The 20266-nt window shown below is 42.3% G+C and overlaps 1 protein-coding gene across 8 annotated transcripts in view; it reads right to left on the bottom strand.

Moving 5' to 3' along the window:
* ip6k1 (inositol hexakisphosphate kinase 1) overlaps positions 1-20266 on the bottom strand; it is a 40051-nt gene that overhangs the window by 6500 nt on the left and 13285 nt on the right. For 5 of the 8 annotated variants that reach the window (XM_031568524.2, XM_031568522.2, XM_031568529.2 and 2 more), the window contains 3 exons: positions 13629-14142; positions 4179-4404; positions 1659-1840 (listed from right to left, as the gene is read on the bottom strand). In XM_031568524.2, the coding sequence (XP_031424384.1) occupies positions 1659-1840; positions 4179-4404; positions 13629-13941 (721 nt within the window). In that variant the 5' untranslated portion in view covers positions 13942-14142. The remainder of the gene's footprint in view (positions 1-1658; positions 1841-4178; positions 4405-13628; positions 14143-20266) is intronic. The other 3 variants (XM_031568525.2, XM_031568526.2, XM_031568530.2) reach the window with 1 other exon arrangement.

Genomic DNA, 20266 nt, shown 5'->3' with positions numbered 1-20266 from the left:
ACAATGGGTAATCCCGTACCTTTAAAAACAGATGCACTCATGGTGCCGGCCCCATGCCCATACAAATGGCTTTGACTGGTTTGCCTCATCTGGCTCAGCTGGGGGGGGGAGCCATGTAACACCACAGAACAGCACAGTGCATCCGCGATGGTATTCAGACGTAATCACTGAATTGGTTTTATATTACTAATATGAACATCATGAGAATACATTGAATATGTGGATGCCACTGAGGGGCCATGAAATAGTTGCCAATCATCTCAATTTGGTTACCCATGGCAACAGCTAATGTCAAGCTCTGTGAGGCAGCTCTTTCAAGAGTTAGGCAGAAGTCCTTAAATGTGGAGTCATATGATGTAGTCATATATAATGATGTGAATAATGTGAAAACTCAGATATGGCAAACTCATGCTCCATATTGATAAGATGTGTGTGTTCACTGCATTCAAGAAGGCTTAAGTGTTCTTGTATTGTAATGCTTGGCTTCCTTACTCTACAGAATAGACACAATAATAGCAGTGGCTTCTGAAGGGTGGTCTGTTTCCCCCCCCAGCACTGCTGTCCCAATTTGGGACTAGAAGTTCAAGTTCATTATGTCTGACTGAGGTGAACCGGTTTCCACTAGCCAACCGCCATGAAAGGCCAGTGCAAAGGACCAGCACAGGCATTAGCACAGAGAACACGTGGATGAAAGGCTGGATTCTGTGCCATTCTTTAAATGATCTGGCTATTTATCCTGTCAAAACGATGATGGATCAAGGTTAACAAGTACAAGGTGGTCAATGATTTTAGTGTGTTTCCTCTTTCCTTTGCCATCATAAAATAAAAGAACCCTGCCGATCAGGAGTGTGTGTGCCAGAGTAAGCCATCTCTCGTCTCAGCAGCTACATGACAGAGCAGGAGTGTGTGCCAGAGTAACCCATCTCTCGTCTCAGCAGCTACATGACCAAGAGCAGGAGTGTGTGCAAGAGTAACCCATCTCTCGTCTCAGCAGTTACATGACAGAGCAGGAGTGTGTGTGCAAGAGTAACCCATCTCTCGTCTCAGCAGTTACATGACAGAGCAGGAGTGTGTGTGCAAGAGTAACCCATCTCTTGTCTCAGCAGTTACATGACCGAGAGCAGGAGTGTGTGCAAGAGTAAGCCATCTCTCGTCTCAGCAGCTACATGACAGAGCAGAAGGCTTCAGGAGGCTTCAGGGTTCAAGACCAATAAGGGTGAAGAGAAAGGGGACAGACGTAAAGACATCCCAGTAGAGGCTCAGGATGTTGTCCTTTGACACTGTCCAGCATGAAACCACTAACAGCAAGATAATAAACTGCTAAGTACAGTCCCGTGAAGACATAAAACATGTGATATCATCTGGATCAATTGCAGCCAAGGAACACTGGCAAAAAAAACAAACAAAAAAACAAACAAACAAAACAAAGAACACTGGCAAAAAAAAAAAAAAAAAAAACACACACAAAAAAAAAACGTTTGAACTTAGAACACTGCAGTATTTTGTTTGAAATGTACCTTTTAGATCATTTAAGAGATTTATCAAAGCTATATATCCAGCCCTAACACCCCTAGAATGATTTCCACTGTGAAACACAAGCCCCACAATCCCCAGGTCCCATGCATGATATGAGGGAAAGAAAGTGGAAAGCAGGATACTGTAGAGCTTGCTATCTTTGGATTCGGAGCGCATGCGGCTCAGCTGTTGCTTGTGGCAGCGCAGGCTCCACGGGTTGTGGCTAATCTTCTCTGAACTAAGGCCGCTGTTCCCATCCAGCATCTGGAATGGCACCTCGGAGTGCATGTGCAGTTCTAGTCGGGGGCTCTTCAACTCCTGCAAACTGGTGAGAGAAAGAAAGAAAGAAAGAAAGAAAAAGAAAAAGAAAAAAAAAAGAGAGAGAGAGAGAGAGAGAGACTTACAATTAGCCTTTACATGACCGTATGAGCATGGTACTCATCTTTAAGGCAGAGGAACACAGAAGAACACAGTCATTCATTCAGTGTTTCTTGGTGGCATTAAAGCCTTTTTGGTGCAAGTGACGCAGTATAACAGATAATTTAAAACATTTATAAAAGTAAATATTTAAAGTTAATATAACTGTGAAAAGCCACCTCCCATCAAGAGGGCCAAAAGAAGAATTTACAGAATACAAAAGGTCTGATGTGCACAAAGTTTAGAACATTTTTAAAATCACTCAAATATGTGCATAACTTTAACAGACAATAAAAGATCATTTAAGGCCTGCAGTAAGTAGAACTGTTGATATATTAGCAGACCACATCTGTATCCGTCCCAACCCACGTCTGGACTTACAGGTCTTTCATTTTGGATCATGTCTACAGGACACAAATTATGGCTCTTAAAACGGGAGCAGTTTATGGACCATTTGGATCTAAAAGATTTTGAAGTTTTTCAGTACAGTCCTGATAAGGTTTTGTTTGTGGAATTCCTCCAGTTTTGCTACTGGAATATTCATTGGCAAGAGCTTCCTGAGCTCATGTGATTAGATGAATGACGGTTCTTGATGCAGTGCCGTCTGGGGGATCGGAGATCACGGTTATTCAGCTTAGGCTTGCGCCCTTGCCCTTTACGCACTGAAATTCCTCCAGATTCCTTGAATCTTTTAATTATGTTATGCACTGTGGAGGGTGACGTATCCAAATCCCTTCCCATCTTTCTTTGAGAAACATTGTTTTTAAACATTTCAATTATTTGTTCAGGCATTTGTTGGCAAGCTGGCGATCCCTTGCCCATCTTTGCTCCTGAAGGACTAGGCCTTTCCTGGACGCTGCTATTGTACCAAATCATGATTACAATGACTCGTTGACATTCAAATCACATCATTATTCAATTATTCTACCTCATTACTTCCCCTAACTTGCCCCCGTCCAAACTTTTGGGAATGTGTTGCAGGCCTGAATGGCAGGAATGGATGTATACTTACACATCAAATTAAGTTGACCAGACAAAACATGAAATATCTTTTTTTTTATTTTCATTTTCCACACCGTCCCAACCTTTTCTGATTTGGGGTTGTATCATTTGTGGCAGAGAAGGAGTGTGGTGGAGTATTCAGCTATACGGATGATTCATAGGATTCCAATTTCGTTAAAAGTATAAAATCCACCAACATTCTTCAAGGCTTTTCATCCATCTTCATTGGGCATCACTGTTAATCATTTTTGTTAATGTATCAAGATCTTCCACACACCACACCCCCCCCCGCCCCCCCCCAAACCTGTAGGACATTCTGGTGACGCTGACACAGGCATAATGGATGTATCAATTAAGACTAGTAAATGATCAACCAAAGCTTACTAATCCAATTGATCAGACCCTCAAAACCCCTCATCTGATTCTCTGAGACTGTTGGGCTATTTCAAACGGTAATCAATGCTAGCATCACATCTGCTCATGTCTTCCCCACTTCTAGAGAGACAACACTTTTATTGGTGAACTTGTTGCCTCCTGTGGTCGGGTTGGACATGTTGTAATTGGCCCAGTATCAGTAATTGAAGTGTATCCTCAGAGTGATCCCAACTACTTGTGGATGATGTTAAATGGCTTCACATAGACATTAGACAATCATGAGAGAAATAATGGGATATTACTGGAGCACAAGCTTACTCTGATACCAATGGAGTGAATGACGGGGGTGAAGTGAAGTGCCCCCCCCCCCCCTCCTTCTTGAACACGTTAACTCAGTGGTTGCCACGGGATCTATTAATGATTCAACTCAAACATTTAGTGTCCATTCCCACACAACAACATAACACTAAATAAACGCTTTATAAATGCATGGTTTTCACCGTGAGTGGGAATGACGTGTGTGTGTGTGTGTGTGTGTGTGTGTGTGTGCAAGGAGAGGGGTGTAGCATTTTTGCTTTGAAATGCCCATCCCATCCAACTTTGAAATGGCCAGTAGCGCTCGCACCATAACTACATGGCATTTAGATTTACTATACAGGATGATGGAACATTGAATAAAACTGTGGTCAATACATGGGTGTTGTTTTGTAAAAATGACATAAAATACTCTGATTTGGTTTATATACGGGGTGTGGTTTATAGTTATAGTTTATAAAACAACAGAAACAAAAGCAGATTCCCTCCCAGAACCCAGTTTGGCTCACCATGTGACTCCTCCTCCTCCTCCCAGACAAAGCCGCCCAACTTACTTGTCGCTGCTGTCGCTCTCGTGGGCCGGCCTGTCCTCCTTGTGGCTGTCGCTGCTGGAGCGGTGCAGGCTGCGGCGGGAGTGCTTACGGCGGGGTTGGTCTCGCTCGCGCTCCCGGTCCACCTGCTCCTCCTGCTGCTGCTCCAGCCCCTCGCTCTCCACGTATGGGTACGCCACCAGGTTAATGTAGCCATCTCGGTCTCCCTCGAAACACACCAACACCACACCTACAAGCACACAGGAACACACACACCCAGTGAGCAGCAGGCCACACACACACACACACACACACCACAGATCAAGTCACATCCATGACTGCTGTGGCCCCCAGAATAGTTTAAGGGGCCCTTCATGAGTGCAGCCATGTGTTCTCTGTGTATCTGTTTAGTAACTGAATGTCACATTCTGAAGAGAACCCGTGGAGAACACACACAGACAGTGGGATAAGAGAGAGCTTGGATTAGCTGTTAGAATGGAGATACAGGGGGAAAAAAAGACATAGATACAGAATATTTAGTTACAGAAGAAACTCAACTAAACTCCATTGCTTGACGTTTTACTCAAACAACAACGAACAAACAAGACTGAATAAAAAAATATGCTTATACCTACACTCACTCCACAAACGGGTCTGTCTGTCTGTCTGTCTGTCTGTCTGTCTGTCTGTCTGTCTGTCTGTCTGTCTGTCTGTCTGTCTGTCTGTCTGTCTGTCTGTCTGTCTGTCTGTCTGTCTGTCTGTCTGTCTGTCTGTCTGTCTGTCTGTCTGTCTGTCTGTCTGTCTGTCTGTGAGGGGATTCCATCCAGTCATGAGGGGGCAATGAGATAGTGTGAGCAAGAGAGAGAGACAGCCAGACAGCCATACAGGCACAGACCAATAGAGATTTAGGAGTGAGTGTGAGACGGAGAGAATGAGATTGTGTCTCTGTGAAGCAGCACGCGAGGCTCTTCCAATAGCCCAACTAAAACAGGAAGGGCTCACTTTCATTAGCGTTAGGGATTAGATTTGATGTTTGGCTAGCTGTAAGAGTCCTCTAAGACACACAGCGCCCTAAATCTGGGCTGATCCCTGGCTATTCCTTCTCACTGTCCAAACAATGGCAGGATTTTAACGTCATGGCTTTTCAGAGCCCGCAGGAGAGGCTTAGATATGTTTGTGTAGACTGCACAGCTGACAGAAGGCGGACTCAAATAACTTAGATAATAGGTGGATGTTTCAAAGCACAAGCATGTGGTTCAAATCTAGCTTTAAAAGAGAGTGACATGAGCCAAGGTCTTCAAGGTTACTTGTGTAACCACAGTGTAGACTCAGGGGTGGTCCTCAAAATATATAAATTATCAAAGAAATGATAGTAGGAGACGAGATACGAGATCAAATTGACTGGAAATCCTCATGATGGGGGCATGGGGCTCTATGGATCATTCAGAGGTGCTGTGCTGTTTAAAAAAGATCACTTTATTGGGTCAACATATTAATGAGGTTTAATGTCAATTAATGTTTCTCCTCATCTGCACCTTCTTCCATGATCTGTTTGTTAATGTCGTTTCCATAGAAACAGTTGCAGAAGGCAAAACAACCATGAAAAAGATGTTTTTCAGCCATTTCAAGCAAGAAGTCTGGAATGTCTGAATATCATTATGCCCATTGCATGAGGAATTACAGGTCTCTGTTCATCCAATTACATCCAAGTCAGGGGGGACATATTACTAGAGGTGTGAATCTTCACTGGCCTCGCTTTTCAATAACGATTTAAAGGGTACCCATGCATCTTGTCCTTTATGTTTTTTTTATTCATAAGTACAACCACTCAGATTTGAACGCCATTTACCCTTTCAACTGTTTAAAATACTTAGAAAAACTCACATTAAATATTAAGCGGTCTCCTTTTTCAAAGAAGATTACCCGGTAAGTCTAATGTCGGAACACTACATTTTTTTGAAGCCTACTGCATTGTAAATACAACTTCTATACAAATCGAATTGTTTTCCCATTAAAACTTAAAAGTTTGCCCTTCTATTAGATCTACAGGATAATTCAGATGCTGTCCTATATATATAACAACAACAATCTATCATAAAACAACTGGCTATTATTAGATCAAATGGGATTATTCATACCATAAGGCCTATCTGTGCTAAATACATGTAAAACCTTGTGAAAGAACCGAGGATGTTATTTGGCTATGAAGAATATGGGTTTTTCCTTATAGTTTCTGAGTAGCTGTGTGTGAATTCCTCCCCAACAAGAATGGATGACATTCACGCCACGTTCGTTCATCAAATGGTCAGCCAGAGAACAGTGAGAGAGCGGAGTAAGGCGTGATGCTGGGACATTGAGGAAACATTGCCGCCTTTGAAGACAAGGCCAACACAGAACAGACACTACACTATGGACAATATCTCCTAACCATCCCTCCTTCTCTCTCTCTCTCCATCGTAGTGTGTTGTGCGTGCTTCTGGTCTGTTGCACAGACCACACAGAATAAACACAGACAGCCTACCCATCAGACCAGCATTCCATCAAGTTATTTGCTAATTCATGCAACTGCAACTAACTTCAGAGCTAAAATAAAAGTTCTGTTATATTATAGTTTAACAGTGGTGTTTTCACATGAAATCCTTCGGAACATGCCTATCCTCCAGTCGTCGTTTCCACCCAGTTCCACGATCTTAGAGCTAATATGACACCGCAGGAAGTGGTAGCAAGCAGGCTACTAGCATTAAGCTAAGTAGAAGAGCTATGCTAAAGCTATGTGTTCATTCATTTATGTGATGGCTGCACAATTATAGTAAAATTAATTTAAAATATTATCATCTTATTTATATTATCTAAGTTATGGTGTTCCCCAATGCTCTGTGCTTGGAGACTTGCTCTTCGTCCTGTGCATGCTACCCTTAGGTGCTGTCATAAGGCAGTGTGGCATTCACTTCCATTGCTATGCTGATCACACCCAACTTTACCTATCCATGAAACCTGATGAAATTGTACAGTTACCCAAGATAAAAGCTTGCTTCCTGCTCCTTAACTCAGATAAAACTGAGGTTATTGCTTGTAGGCCCTAAACAATTGAGGACGATATTATCCAGTCATCTACCCACACTCGATGGCATCTCATTAACATCCAATACTAGACATCATTTTTCAGCTACGCAACAATGCCAAAATCAGTAAAGTCCTATCCCTCCAAGATGCAGAACAGTGTATCCACTCTTTAATTGCGTGTATTGGATCCTGCCACCCTTACTATGCTTGTATAACTAAAACTCTCTCTTATACCGCGACCTTTGCTCGCAAATACTGATGGCTGTGGAAACATTGTTCCTCATCACCATATCCATTAAGTATTTAGGCAGCCGAACTCTACCCACTCACTTTGTCTCTTTCTTTCCCTCCTAGTCTAAAGGGATGCTTCGCTGTCTTCGTCGTGGGATGCTGCTGTAGTCTCTCCACCTGATCTACCTGCAGAAACCCTCTGCCTACACCCACCCCCACCACCACCACACGGTCATACACTTATTCTACCCCATACTCTGTGCAAGCATTTACCTGCAATGTAAATAATTGCCACCATCGACATCGTTTTCTGTTCCATTACTCTACTTAACCTTAGAATAGTAACCTTACGAGCACACAGTATACCCACAAAGGTGTTCTACAATACTTGAACAGACTGTATAAAAACACCTTGAAATAAAGTATAAGAGCAGCAGGTAAGAGTAGAAGTATGGACGTTTGTGTGTGTTTGTGTCTGAGTGAGTGAGCCAGTCAGTCAGAGTGGGCCAAAACGTTATCAACAGTTTCTGACAAAGCTGTTTAAAAATGAAAAGGAATATAAACCAACACACAGGTCCTGACATGTCAAGCCACTCAATGCACATTACAGTATTTTTAAAAGGGACAGCTTCCAGCTAAACTTACTACCGGTAGACAACACTTCCACAGCCCTGGAGCCATGGCCCAAGTTATTTATAACCCGTTATCCATTTCACACATACCTCTTGTTTTAAGCCTCATTGTCACCAACCAACAATGGCAAGCCTGCAGACACAAGGGGCCAGCCTTATTTTTAGCACACTCCAGTACTCTACATTGGACTCCAGTACTCTACAGTGGACTGGTGATGTGAGGTCAGGGCAAATTAGGGGGTGAAGGAGTCGGTTCAAATACGATCCAAAAGCCTTCCTCAACAACACGAGAAACAGGATCAGATCAACCACACATACACCTCTGCAAAGGGGAACATGGTGGAGATATGATCGGATCAACCACACACACACACCTCTGCAAAGGGGAACATGGTGGAGACAGTCTGTACTGTAGTCACCTTGGCTCATTTCAATTCCTTCACCATGCATAGCTGAGACCTACCAATAGTAGTGTGCATAGGGCTAAATTAATCAATTGCATAGAGTTTGTTGGAGGACCATGTGTCGACTCATTCCCATGAGGTTTCTGGTCAGTGTTATCAAACACATGCACCCAATTCTCTTCAGAAATCTGAGTGTGAGTCTAGTTAGCGCAACAACATCATGTGCACATGAACACATTTAACATCCACTCCAACATGTATCCTTGGAATGGGTCGACACACCTTAAATCGGATTAACGTGTAAATCTTCTAAGAAAACCTGCCCACGGAAGGGGAGGATCTGTGAATGAACTTGAAATGCTCTTGTTGAACTTCCTGGTGGTTTTTTGAGGGGGAAGACAGCTGCTATGTGGTCACCTCTCTGTGTTCAAAGTTAAATTAGGCCTAATTTGCTGAATAAAGTGGAAAAGGATAAATTAGATCACTTCTCCATCTTGTAATTTGTGTGCTGTACACTGCTTTAACAAAGAATGAATGAATGAAGCATCCAGACCATTGCATTACAATATTTGTGTAACGGTGGAGTCTCAAATATCTGGGGTATTAAGTCCACAATGCTGGCGAAAGGTTGTTGACATTTGAGCTAAACAGCCAATCAAAATGACACTCTTCCCTGTATTGCATTGGATTAGAATGCAGACGACACCTTTAATTTAGTGGAAGTCTTACTTGATTTATGAATTAATAAAACTTGTCAACCGACTGCTCCCTTCCCATACAATAGGCATGATAACTACATTGGCAGTTCAGTTACTACAGTATTGGGCCTACAAAAGGAACAATACTTGAGAGAAATGCTGTCCGCAATGATTTGTACACAAACCGTGTAGACTACTTGCATCACTGTTCTTCTTGGCATCACCAGTCTGCACATTACAAATAGAATGCATACAACACCTCAAGACCACGCACAGTGGTACTGTCATGGCAAAAAGTGACCGGGTGCCAAAAAGAGCCCGGGTGATGTAATATTGGCTTTCCAACGACTCTTGAGTGACAGTTGCTATACCAACGTTAGCATCACGTCACCCGGGCTCTTTTTGGAAGTCAGACTACCTCAATAATGCGATTTACCCCAGAGCATCTCGCATTATACTTCGCTACCTGAGACCAGCTTGCCTGTATTTTACCTGCAATAAACCAAGCAAAACAACCGTGTGCTTGATGTTTGACTGTGTTAGCAAAGTTGTTGACTCACAAGTTTGTTATAGTGTCAAAGTAAGTACATTTCAACCGGTTTGGCCGCTAGCATCTCGTTAGCGATTAGCAATCCCTCCGTTAGCTGGGGCACATTATTTTGCTTAGTGTATAGCTAGCAAGCTAGTATAAACTCTCCCAAGTCTTTCTAAATAGGCCTATATCAACAAATAATGGTAGATCTTAAATGATTTAATATGTTAGCAAATGAACTGGCTGGCTTGCTAAGAAGGTAGATGAACAAGCACAGTATATTATTTAATATGTTAGCAAATAAACTGGCTGGCTTGCTAAAAAGGTAGATGAACAAGCACCGTATATTATTTAAGATGTTATTAAATTAATTGGCTAGCTTGCTTAAAAGGTATATGAACAAGCACCGTACCGTATATTATTTAAGATGTGAGCAAATTAACTAGCTGGCCTGCTAAAAAGGTAGATGAACAAGCACCGTATATTATTTAAGATGTTAGCAATTTAACTGGCTGGCTTGCTAAAACGGTAGATAAACAAGCACCGTATATCAGTATATTTTCTCCTTTTTATAAAAACGAATTTCTACTCTAAACAATTTCAATTGAAATGCAAATGATGATGTAAACGGCTAAACTGGAACACTTTATTTACCGGGTAAAAATTAGTTTAGCCACAATATATAGCGATTCAAAAAGTAGTATTGACTGCAAATGTTGATGTACAGGATACCGGCAGGTGTAGCTAAAACGGAATACTTAATAGTTTTAGGCACAATATTAAGTGACAAACAAGTAGCTGATGGCTTTCGAACGACTCTTGAGACTGACCAAAAAGTGGCCGGGTTACGTAGTGTCCAGGTTACGTAATGCTACCGTTGGTATAGCAACTGTCACTCAAGAGTCGTTGGAAAGCCAATATTACATCACCCGGGCTCTTTTTGGCACCCGGTCACTTTTTGCCATGACAGTACCCATGTGTTTCTGTCAAGTATCTTTCCATAAATAAAGCTTTACGAGTGCTCAACACGATTTTAGTGCATACAAACCGTAAGTAATGGCCTGATGGCCTTGGGCCAGTAAAAAAAGTATCTCAGACAAGTTAAGTGGCCAATCGCCGGCCGGTTCGGGCTGGTGACGGAGTTTATCACAGTCTCAAGTCAGTTCACCTGTGATAGTAACTGACTGACTGAAGCTAGTCCTCAGTTCACCTGTGATACTAACTGACTGACTGAAGCTAGTCCTCAGTTCTCCTGTGATACTAACTGACTGACTGAAGCTAGTCCTCAGTTCTCCTGTGAGACTAACTGACTGAAGCTAGTCCTCAGTTCTCCTGTGATACTAATGACTGACTGACTGAAGCTAGTCCTCAGTTCACCTGTGAGACTAACTGACTGAAGCTAGCCCTCCATTTCCTGACACTTTTTTTATTGCATGTAGTAGACCTATTTTCACCTCAGCCAAAAGTTGGTCATCAAAGTAAGTGTCTGAGAATACTGAAAGAAAGAGGGGGCTCCTAGTGTCATGGAAAACACAGTACGTGTGGGTGGAGGATGGTAGTATGTTTGGCTATGGCTAAAATCTTCCACATTAAGTTAAGGTCTATTGCACAAATAGCTAGTAATTGCAGACATGTAACTCACTACATTACTAGCAGTGTTGCTCTGATGTTAGCTGGTTTACCCCGGGTTGGCTACATACATCCCATCCAAGCGCAGCACTTTTCTCCTAATTGCTCTATTATTGATATTTGGAGTCTCAGTCTCAGTATGCATTATTTATTGTTAAATAGGACTACACACTAAAACTCTCTGTAGTCTTCATGCTAGTTCCACCCCAAACCCCTAGGTGGCAGTGTAGTGATTGTGCTATTCGCATACACCAACATTACTGTAACGTCTGTGAAACCTCAAAGGATTTGTGGCATTTTTTTGTGTCAAAATCCTAGAACAGGCATTTATGATGGTCAAACTACCCCTGTCTGGCAACAACAACAATACCACTGTCAAAGTCACGTATATCAAAATCTTCCCCATATTGATGTTTACTTTAGGCACCATCAGGGCTATAAATAATAATAATAATAATTTATTTTATTTGTAATGCACCCTTCATTCAAAAGAATCTCAGAGTGCCACTATACCACTTGACAGGTGACTAGATAACACACAGTGCAACTCTGTGGAGTCAGTGTTAAGCTATTGCATCTCGCTGTGGTTTGCTAGCTGCACGGCAGCAGAAAGAAAGGTACTACAGAGGGTCATTAACACAGCGCAAAAAGAAATTGGCTGCTCTTGAGGACATTTATCAAACACGCTGCCTCAGAAAAGCCCACAGCATCCTCAGAGACTCAACACACCCTGGTAACCACCTATTTGAACTGTTGCCCTCAGGGAGACGCTTTAGGACCATCATAGCAAAAAACAGACAGCCTGGAAACAGCTTCTATCCCAGAGCCATCATAGCATCTTAACAATGCACAAAACTGACCTGTATTTGTCTCTCTGTTGTGTTATATGTCTTGTGTTTTTATAGTGTAATGTATATATATATATATATATATATATATATATATATATATATATATATGTTCAATCTATATTTTTATTGTTTTTGTGTCTGAGAGCTGCTACCTTAATTTCGTTGTATTTGTGCAATGACAAATAAATATATTCTATTCTATTCTACCTAATGAGATGATTGTTGTTGTTGTATCCTGTGGAATTCGTACCACACAGGACACAAACTATTTTTGGGTTCTTTATTTCCAATTCAGGCTTTGCAAAAATAGCCATAGCTAGCAATATCAAGGATGTGGGTATAAATGACGACTTTCCTACTTAAAAACACAACAGTGGACTTTTATCTTCAGCTTATTCAATTCCATGCTAACAACTTCAATCCGACATGTGGGTAAACCCCAATCTTCAAACACCAGTGGTCTGGACAATACCAAGATTTTTTTTTAAACAGTAGCCATCAAATTTGCATATTGTGCAGGCTAATGTTCCAGTATTTTAAGAATTAACATGTTCAAACATACGAGATGCAAGTCATCCTACAATTTTTCTTTCTTTTTTTTTCTCTTCTGCTCCCGACTCTGGTTGCCTTTCACCAAGTCTTTCATAAACTGTTGCATATAGCCTTCACATAGTGTTGTGGTGTAAATATGTTATGAGATGTACACGTTTGTCCTTTATAGGGGTGGGGGGAAAAATCGATTCTTTGATTTCTCTCGATTCTCTCTAGAACGATTCTGTCTCGATTCAGAAAAGTTCATAATCAATTTTTAATTTTTTTTTTACATCCATTTTGTGTTGAAATGCAAGCTGCATCGATTATTGCATTGTTCATAGAAAGTCATAATTGTGACAAGGAAAAGCTTTTTCTCTAATAAAAAAAATAGAGAAGGTAATTCATCTGTTGATTAAACACAAAGTAGGAAGTGATTAGCAACCTCTGAGTAGCAAACTCAAATGTTTTAAAAATCGAGATGCATCGATAATCGTTTTATCGGTTTAGAATCGAATCGTTGACCTTTGAATCGGAATCGAATCGTGAGCTGCCAAGAGATTCCCACCCCTAGTCCTTTAGGTGCCCAAAGCAGTATCTCAGCTGTTCTGGTGTGGAATGCCGGTGTGGCATCAAACAAAACCCGACTTGTACCTTTCTGATTAACGTGTACCATGCGACAAACCATCACAATGAACAACTCGTTCTTTGGTGGCAGATGAGGGTCAGAGTAGAGACCCCAGAGTAGAGACTTCTTCCAAGTATTGGGAAATGACTGGGACATGCCCTGGAGATCCCTTTCAACCAAATACCCATCTGAGAATATCAAGGGTGTGCAAGAACAGCAACTAGTATGACCAACAGAAGTAAAGCAGGCCATCACATCACTCCCATGCTCCCTACCTTTGTACTCAGGAGTGAACTCCTTCATCTCAGGGGGCAGAGACTCATAGAAGCGCTGCTCACGGGAGATGAGGGGCTTGCAGACGGTGTGGTCGTCATAGCGCATCATGCTGGTGTGTCCGCCCACCTGGTGCACAAAGGGCTCCAGAGGCACACCTCCAGGGCGCAGCCTCGCGGCCACAACCTGCTGCTGTGTCTGGGTCTGCTGCTGCTGCTGCTGCTGCTGCTGCTGCTGCTGCTGCTGCTGCGGTGTCTGACCTTGGCCGTGGCCACCACTGTGCTTTCCCGCCTCCATGCTGTGCGGGACGCACATGGCGTTCGAGGCCCGTGAGGCAGTGGGGGCATGGGCGCGGGCACGCAGGGCAGGCGAGCGAGGAGGAGGAGGAGGAGGAGGAGGAGGAGGGGGCGGCTGAGAGCGCAGGCTGCCGCCCGGAGGGGGTGGAGCCAGCCCGCCGGCCACACCCACCAGCAGCCAGTCGATTCCGCCCCCACGAGCGGCACTGCCGGCCAACTGCTGAGAGAAAGAGAGAGAAAAAGAGAGATTCATGATCAAAGACAGATCGATTTCAGACAAATCACAAGTAAAACTATTTCACATTAAACGGCAAAAGTCAGAATGACTACTAAAGGTATACTTCAGACATACTTAATGATCAGAATTACGAGCAGAACAGGTAACGCAGTCAATTCAAAATGTACCAATATCTGTCAATATCTTTCGTTAGCTGACTCAAGTCTGGCACATACACGCATGCATAAAAAAAAGCCATGAAAAAAAACTCTTAGGCTCAGGCGACACGCGGATCGCGGACATCAAACCTCATGCGTTCACCTCAGAGGTTTAAGCAATAGCAGTGTCTATAAAGCAGAGTATCTGCGTCCGTGAAACATTCAGGTGTTTTAGCGGTCTCGATCTTCCGGTCTCTGGTATAGCACGCCATTCAGGGCCTGTAGTCGATTGGCCTACGGTGTGGTGCTGGAGTGGCCACTCAAAGGAGAGCACCTGGGGCGCTGCATCAGAGACCGCAAGATTGAGACCGCTAAAACACTGACTGCACCAACGGTTATTGTTTCGACAGTTCCTTTAAAGTTATTGAGGTAAACAGACACAGGTGTATCTCTGTAGGGATCCATTCCATGTTTTCAGATCCTTCTAACAGCATTTACGAGCTTGTCAGTGGCAAAAACACGAAGTTTACCTAAATTCACTGGCTTGACCTCATAGGATTCCATTGTATAGCGGTTTTATTGTTGCCGGTTTTAGCGTTCTAACTCAATACTGGACCGATTTCAATCATTGCAAACATTTGGACCCAAAAAGAAAAAGGTTGGAAAATCCCGTTAAGACGCCCAAGCACACCTGTGTGTCTGTGCTGTGTGAAGGCAACCTCAAGGATTTGTACATTTGTACATTTAGCAGACGCTTTTATCCAAAGCGACTTACAAGGATGTATACACATTTTACATTTACACTGATGGCACACTGCACATCAGGAGCAATTAGGGGTTCAGTGTCTTGCTCAAGGACGCTTCGACAGGGAATCGAACTAGCAACCTTCTGCTTACTAACCGCACGCCGCCATACAGCCTACTGCCACCTCCGTTAACCAACGTGGAGGTTTTATCCCTATGGGTGTGAAGCTAAACACTGAACACAGGTGATCCATGTGGGCCTCAGGTTGACTTCAGGTTAGGGGGGTTTCCCTCTGATGATGACGCCCTCTAAAATGGTCATGTACTAATTGTGTGTGATTTAACCACAGCAACTGCCTTCCCATCATGTTGAGCAGGTATGCCAGGAACACTTATTGGCATATGCATCTAAAGAGAGACACTATTCTTCCTCTCTTCAGATCTATAAGGACTACCTCACCCAGAAATGTAAGGGTGACTGTGGCTAACGAAAGGGGAACTGGCAAAGGACCCAAAGCAAATAAGCAGGACGTATACCAAAGCATTCAGAACACCATGTACATGCATTACAAACAGTAATCTTCTGCCGGCAATTCACCTTGTTCAGATTGGTCTAAGAGGTTTGAAGAATGTAAAAAAAAATAAAGTTCTGTTTTTCGACAGGAAATCTGATTAGTTCTGTACTCTCCTGGATAATATGGTTGCTGCTCTTCCAGCACTACAACAGAACAGTCCAAGGTTAGAATCCCACACTGTTTGTGTGTATTAGTGAGTGTGTGTGTAACAGAACAGTCCAAGGTTAGAATCCCACACTGTTTGTGTGTATTAGTGAGTGTGTGTAACAGCTGGGCTGACCTCTACTGCTAGATGTTACTGTCAAGGTTGGTCAACATACCCCACAGCTGACCAGAGGCATAACATCAGCACCATCAGTAGTAGAAATGGTAGATATGCTGGAAGGTTAACTGGTCAGAATTTAAGATACAGAAATGTAAATGTGGGACTTTTCTAGCCTTTACTGACAGGGACATTTAGAAGGAGACAGGACATTAAAGTCTGACAATTATTATAATTATGAGTTAGGAGAAAGATGAGGAATGGGACTGAGAAATGACATGGGTCCTCATGATGCTATTGCCTCCTTAAAGGTTTATATTCACTAAATAATGATCATGGGGACTAACTTGGAACACCTGTGGGCTTAAATAATACATTTGCACATTATTATGCCAGAGCCAGACTTTTTTGACTTTCTTAATTGCCCAAGGCAGATTCATTATTCCAAAGGAATTTCAAATGAGTTTGAAGCGGTTTCAAATGTTTGGTTTCGGTGGCATCTAGGTGAACCATAACGCACAGACAGTGTGTACAGACGGTGCGTGACAAACAACTGTGGGACAGTAGGTGACCTCTAGAAACTCAGGCCCAAAAATAACCTGGCGCCACCTGTGTGCTGATCCCTGCTTTAAATCGGTGTCCGCACATTTGTTTGTGTCGCTGCAGACTCTGAAATGTGAAGCTTAATCCCTTGTGGGTCTTTGTGCGTTCAGCAACATTGCCCAACATGGAACACATGCATATGTTGATCAATAATGTTTTGCTCAAATTATTGATAGTTTGCTACTCAAAACAAGGCCTCTCAGGAGGTCATAACCTATCACTTCTTTTAACATTCAAAAGTGACCCAAATCAGACATCACACAGTACAAGTGATGCCATCTTTGAATACCTAAATTCTGAAGCTTGTGTCTGGAGGTTCTTCAGCTTTTTGTCGGAGCTCCGTATTGAGGCTCGTATTGTTTTGGCAAAATGTCACCTGTGACATTCAAAGCCTTGTCTAACTGCCAATTTAAGAAGAGGTCCAACCGTTTGTCTCTAATGCACGGGTTGTTGTCCGTGTTGGAGGTAACCGAATATTTAAGTCATGTTTTTGTGTCGATAGTATATTGATTGAGATCGAGCCAGCAATGTGGAGAGAACACGGATTTCCCTCCAGCTTGCAGGCTAGAATCACAGATCATTTTGCAACATGTTTTCCACTCTCTCCATTTTCAAGAACATTCCATGTCAAAATGGCTTACACTACCCAGATAAACACTCACTGCTCAAATGATTTATATTATATTACAAGACATTACGTCGTATTATAGGCCACGCACACACTGCCAAAGTCCTTTCATTACTGTGAATACCTAAGATCATACGTCAACAGTTTAAATTCCATTACAAAATAATACTGACCATAAAAATGTATTTCTTTAATTGACATGACTTGTGTATGTATGTTTCTGCATCATTCTCCGTGTGGAAAATTCTTCTCGTATCGTATTTCTATTGACCAGCAGATGTCCCTAGAGTGCATTCGAAGCCTCAAGAAATCAACCACTTTTACAACACATTTGGCTGGAAAGCTTCAAAGCTTTATGAAGCTCAATCTCACCATCAGTACTGTAAACTACACACACACACCAAAATTTCCATAAATCAACCCCAAAAAATGAATACACCTTTTAAAGCCAAGCGTCAAGCCTGCAAATCAAGTGCAGAATAAATATGCTAAGATTCAAATATAGGCCTACTTCTTGATGTAACATCTTCACATAAGTTCGAGTTTGAAGGAACCAGCTTTAAATATAGACACCCACCTAATAAGACCTAACAAACTAAAGCAAAGCTGCCATACCCCTGCATCAGATCCATTTCATTCAGACCCATGACAGGATTTATATCATCTGAACGAAAAATAAAACAAAAATGAAGCGTAGCTACACTCACCTCATAAAATAACGGGTGGAAGACTGGCTGTGATTCTGGCGAAAGGTTGTTGGTATTTCAGCTCAACAGCCTATCAAATTACACAGCTCTCTCTCTACCTGCCCTCTTTGGAAGTGTGATCTAAACAACATTGCAGTAACTGTAGTTGGAATCACAAATTCATGTATGATTGTGTAGCTATTTCTCAATTGTTTTATCTGCTTTTTTGGACGTAGATCACAAAATGGAGAGAAATGACAGAGCATTCAATTTCACACGGACAAGGATCCTGAGAATTAACACCACCGCTAAAGTTCAGCGATATTCAGGGTTTGGCCAACGCATGAAATGAAACATCCCCAACAACATTTGGTTCATATGTTCCATCTAGTGCTCCACGGATGGAGTAGAGTTCAGAGTTCAGATTATTGGTCAGATTTCACAGTAACAAAACTTTTTCAGAAATTCTAACTGAATACCAAGACGATTTGGACACAAAACTGCACTTAGCTCAGCGCATTTACTTACAGAATGACCTAACATAACCTCAAAACCGTATTCTGCAGGTTTTAACCATTTCCTTAGGATTTCTGTTTTCCAATTTAACATCCTCAAATTGATTTTGGTGGTGAATGTTCATGCAAGGAACTAATGAACACCTATTCTCACCTGTGGTCCAGACTCAAACTATGTAGCGCTTTCGGTTGGAATCTCCGCAAAAATACAAAGCCTTTGTTAAATATATTTTAAAAACATATAAAAGCTTTTTGAAATTGAATGTGCTGTTTTTGGTCACTCCAAACCAATTGTCTTGGTTGTTACCTAGTTAACTTGCTAGATTTAGAGCAAAACAAATCCTTAATGCTACTTTAAGGCAGAAACACTCATCTGACAGGACAGCACAGCACACCAACCCTGCTCCCGGTCTCCCACTGCACAAGGCTTGTGTCACCAACACAACATATCATTTGCCATACGTAGCAGGACTTAAGATACAGATCCACAATTTCTGCCAGATGCGCTTTTTTCTATTTAATATTTATCTTCAGGATTTTTTTAATTCATATTTATTGTGTTAACATGGTGATCACCCAACAAACCAACCAAATGAAGATGTGTGTAAAATAGTCACACTGGACAAGGAGAAGGCAAAGAAAGAAATGGATGTGGAGATGGCACAGATATCAGCCACTCTAAGCTCCTAGTGCAGCAGACACTGGTGGTGATGCTCATGAGTTTCCAACCGGGTGAACGGATTGTGGCGCCCCCTGCAGGCAGCAGCCATGTTCTCACGGTTTTCCTGTTAACTTCTCTACTTCTGCTCCTGGAGCTAAAGATCATCTTGAGATAAAGGTCTCGGCGCTCCAGTGTCGCTCACCACACATCAGTTTAGGTCTTAACGGCCCCTACACCTACTGTATTCCTATTGCAGATAAAACAATATCAACCTGGAACCAGTCAAAAAAAATCTAGGAATTCCATCATTTATTACTAAGTACTGGGTGTGTAGGCTAGCCAATTACAAACTTCCATGTGTGGGAATGCCACGTAGCCTCTTCGACGCAGATTCATGCTAGTTCAGCTAAATGGTATGCCATTTATCCACCTTTATAGGCTTTCAACTGGTGTTCTAGCGGCGTGGTCTCTGATCAATGACCTGCTCTTCTTACAGGCCCCCCCCCCAACGTCACTAGGGAGCACTGGCTGCTTAGGGCCTGGCTAATAGAGCGGAGTGTTCACTTGTCCTTTCAAAATAGAGTTCATTTGTCAGGGTTGGCCCGAAATTCTGCCCAGGATCAATGACTGATAACGGACTAGGTGGTCAGCACAATCGTGGTTGTACAGTAAAGACCCCTCTGGTAACTTTGAGCAGAACACAGCCAGGGCTCGGCCACTGATGTACCTAGACGGTAGTGGCAAGACAATTCCAAAAATGGATCTGATTTATACCTTGAGAATGCAAAGTGTAACATCAACAGATCTGCCTTAATGGCAAGCCCAGCCCACTTAAACTTAAGCCCAGTTTTTTTTTCCTACTTGCAACTTATTTACAAGTTTTGAATGCTCTAAAAACTGGATCTGATTGTTATGACTAGTACATTATATAGAACACAATTTGGACTCACATTGGTCTCTGAATGATTGCCCACCATCTCACAGAGATCATCAAAACAATCAATACAACAGAAGAAGATCAAGTTGAACAATGTATTGATTCCTGATTGGACAAGAGGCATTCCATAAGTGTGGATATCTTGGAACAACCCCAACGACTCTTCACCGCTAGTAACGCATAGCACATAGCTTTTAACGTTACATTTCACTGTTCTTTTAACGTTATCTTTGACTGTTCTTTCAACGTTACCTTTGACTGTTCTTTTAACGTTACATTTAACTGTTCTTTTAACGATACCTTTGACTGTTCTTTTAACGTTACCTTTGACTGTTCTTTTAACGTTACCTTTGACTGT

Source organism: Clupea harengus, chromosome 5 (assembly GCF_900700415.2).
Source record: "Clupea harengus chromosome 5, Ch_v2.0.2, whole genome shotgun sequence".
Classification (NCBI taxonomy): Eukaryota; Metazoa; Chordata; class Actinopteri; order Clupeiformes; family Clupeidae; genus Clupea; species Clupea harengus.
Note: the sequence above shows the minus strand (reverse complement) of the source record. Positions and strands in the feature narration are given on the sequence as shown.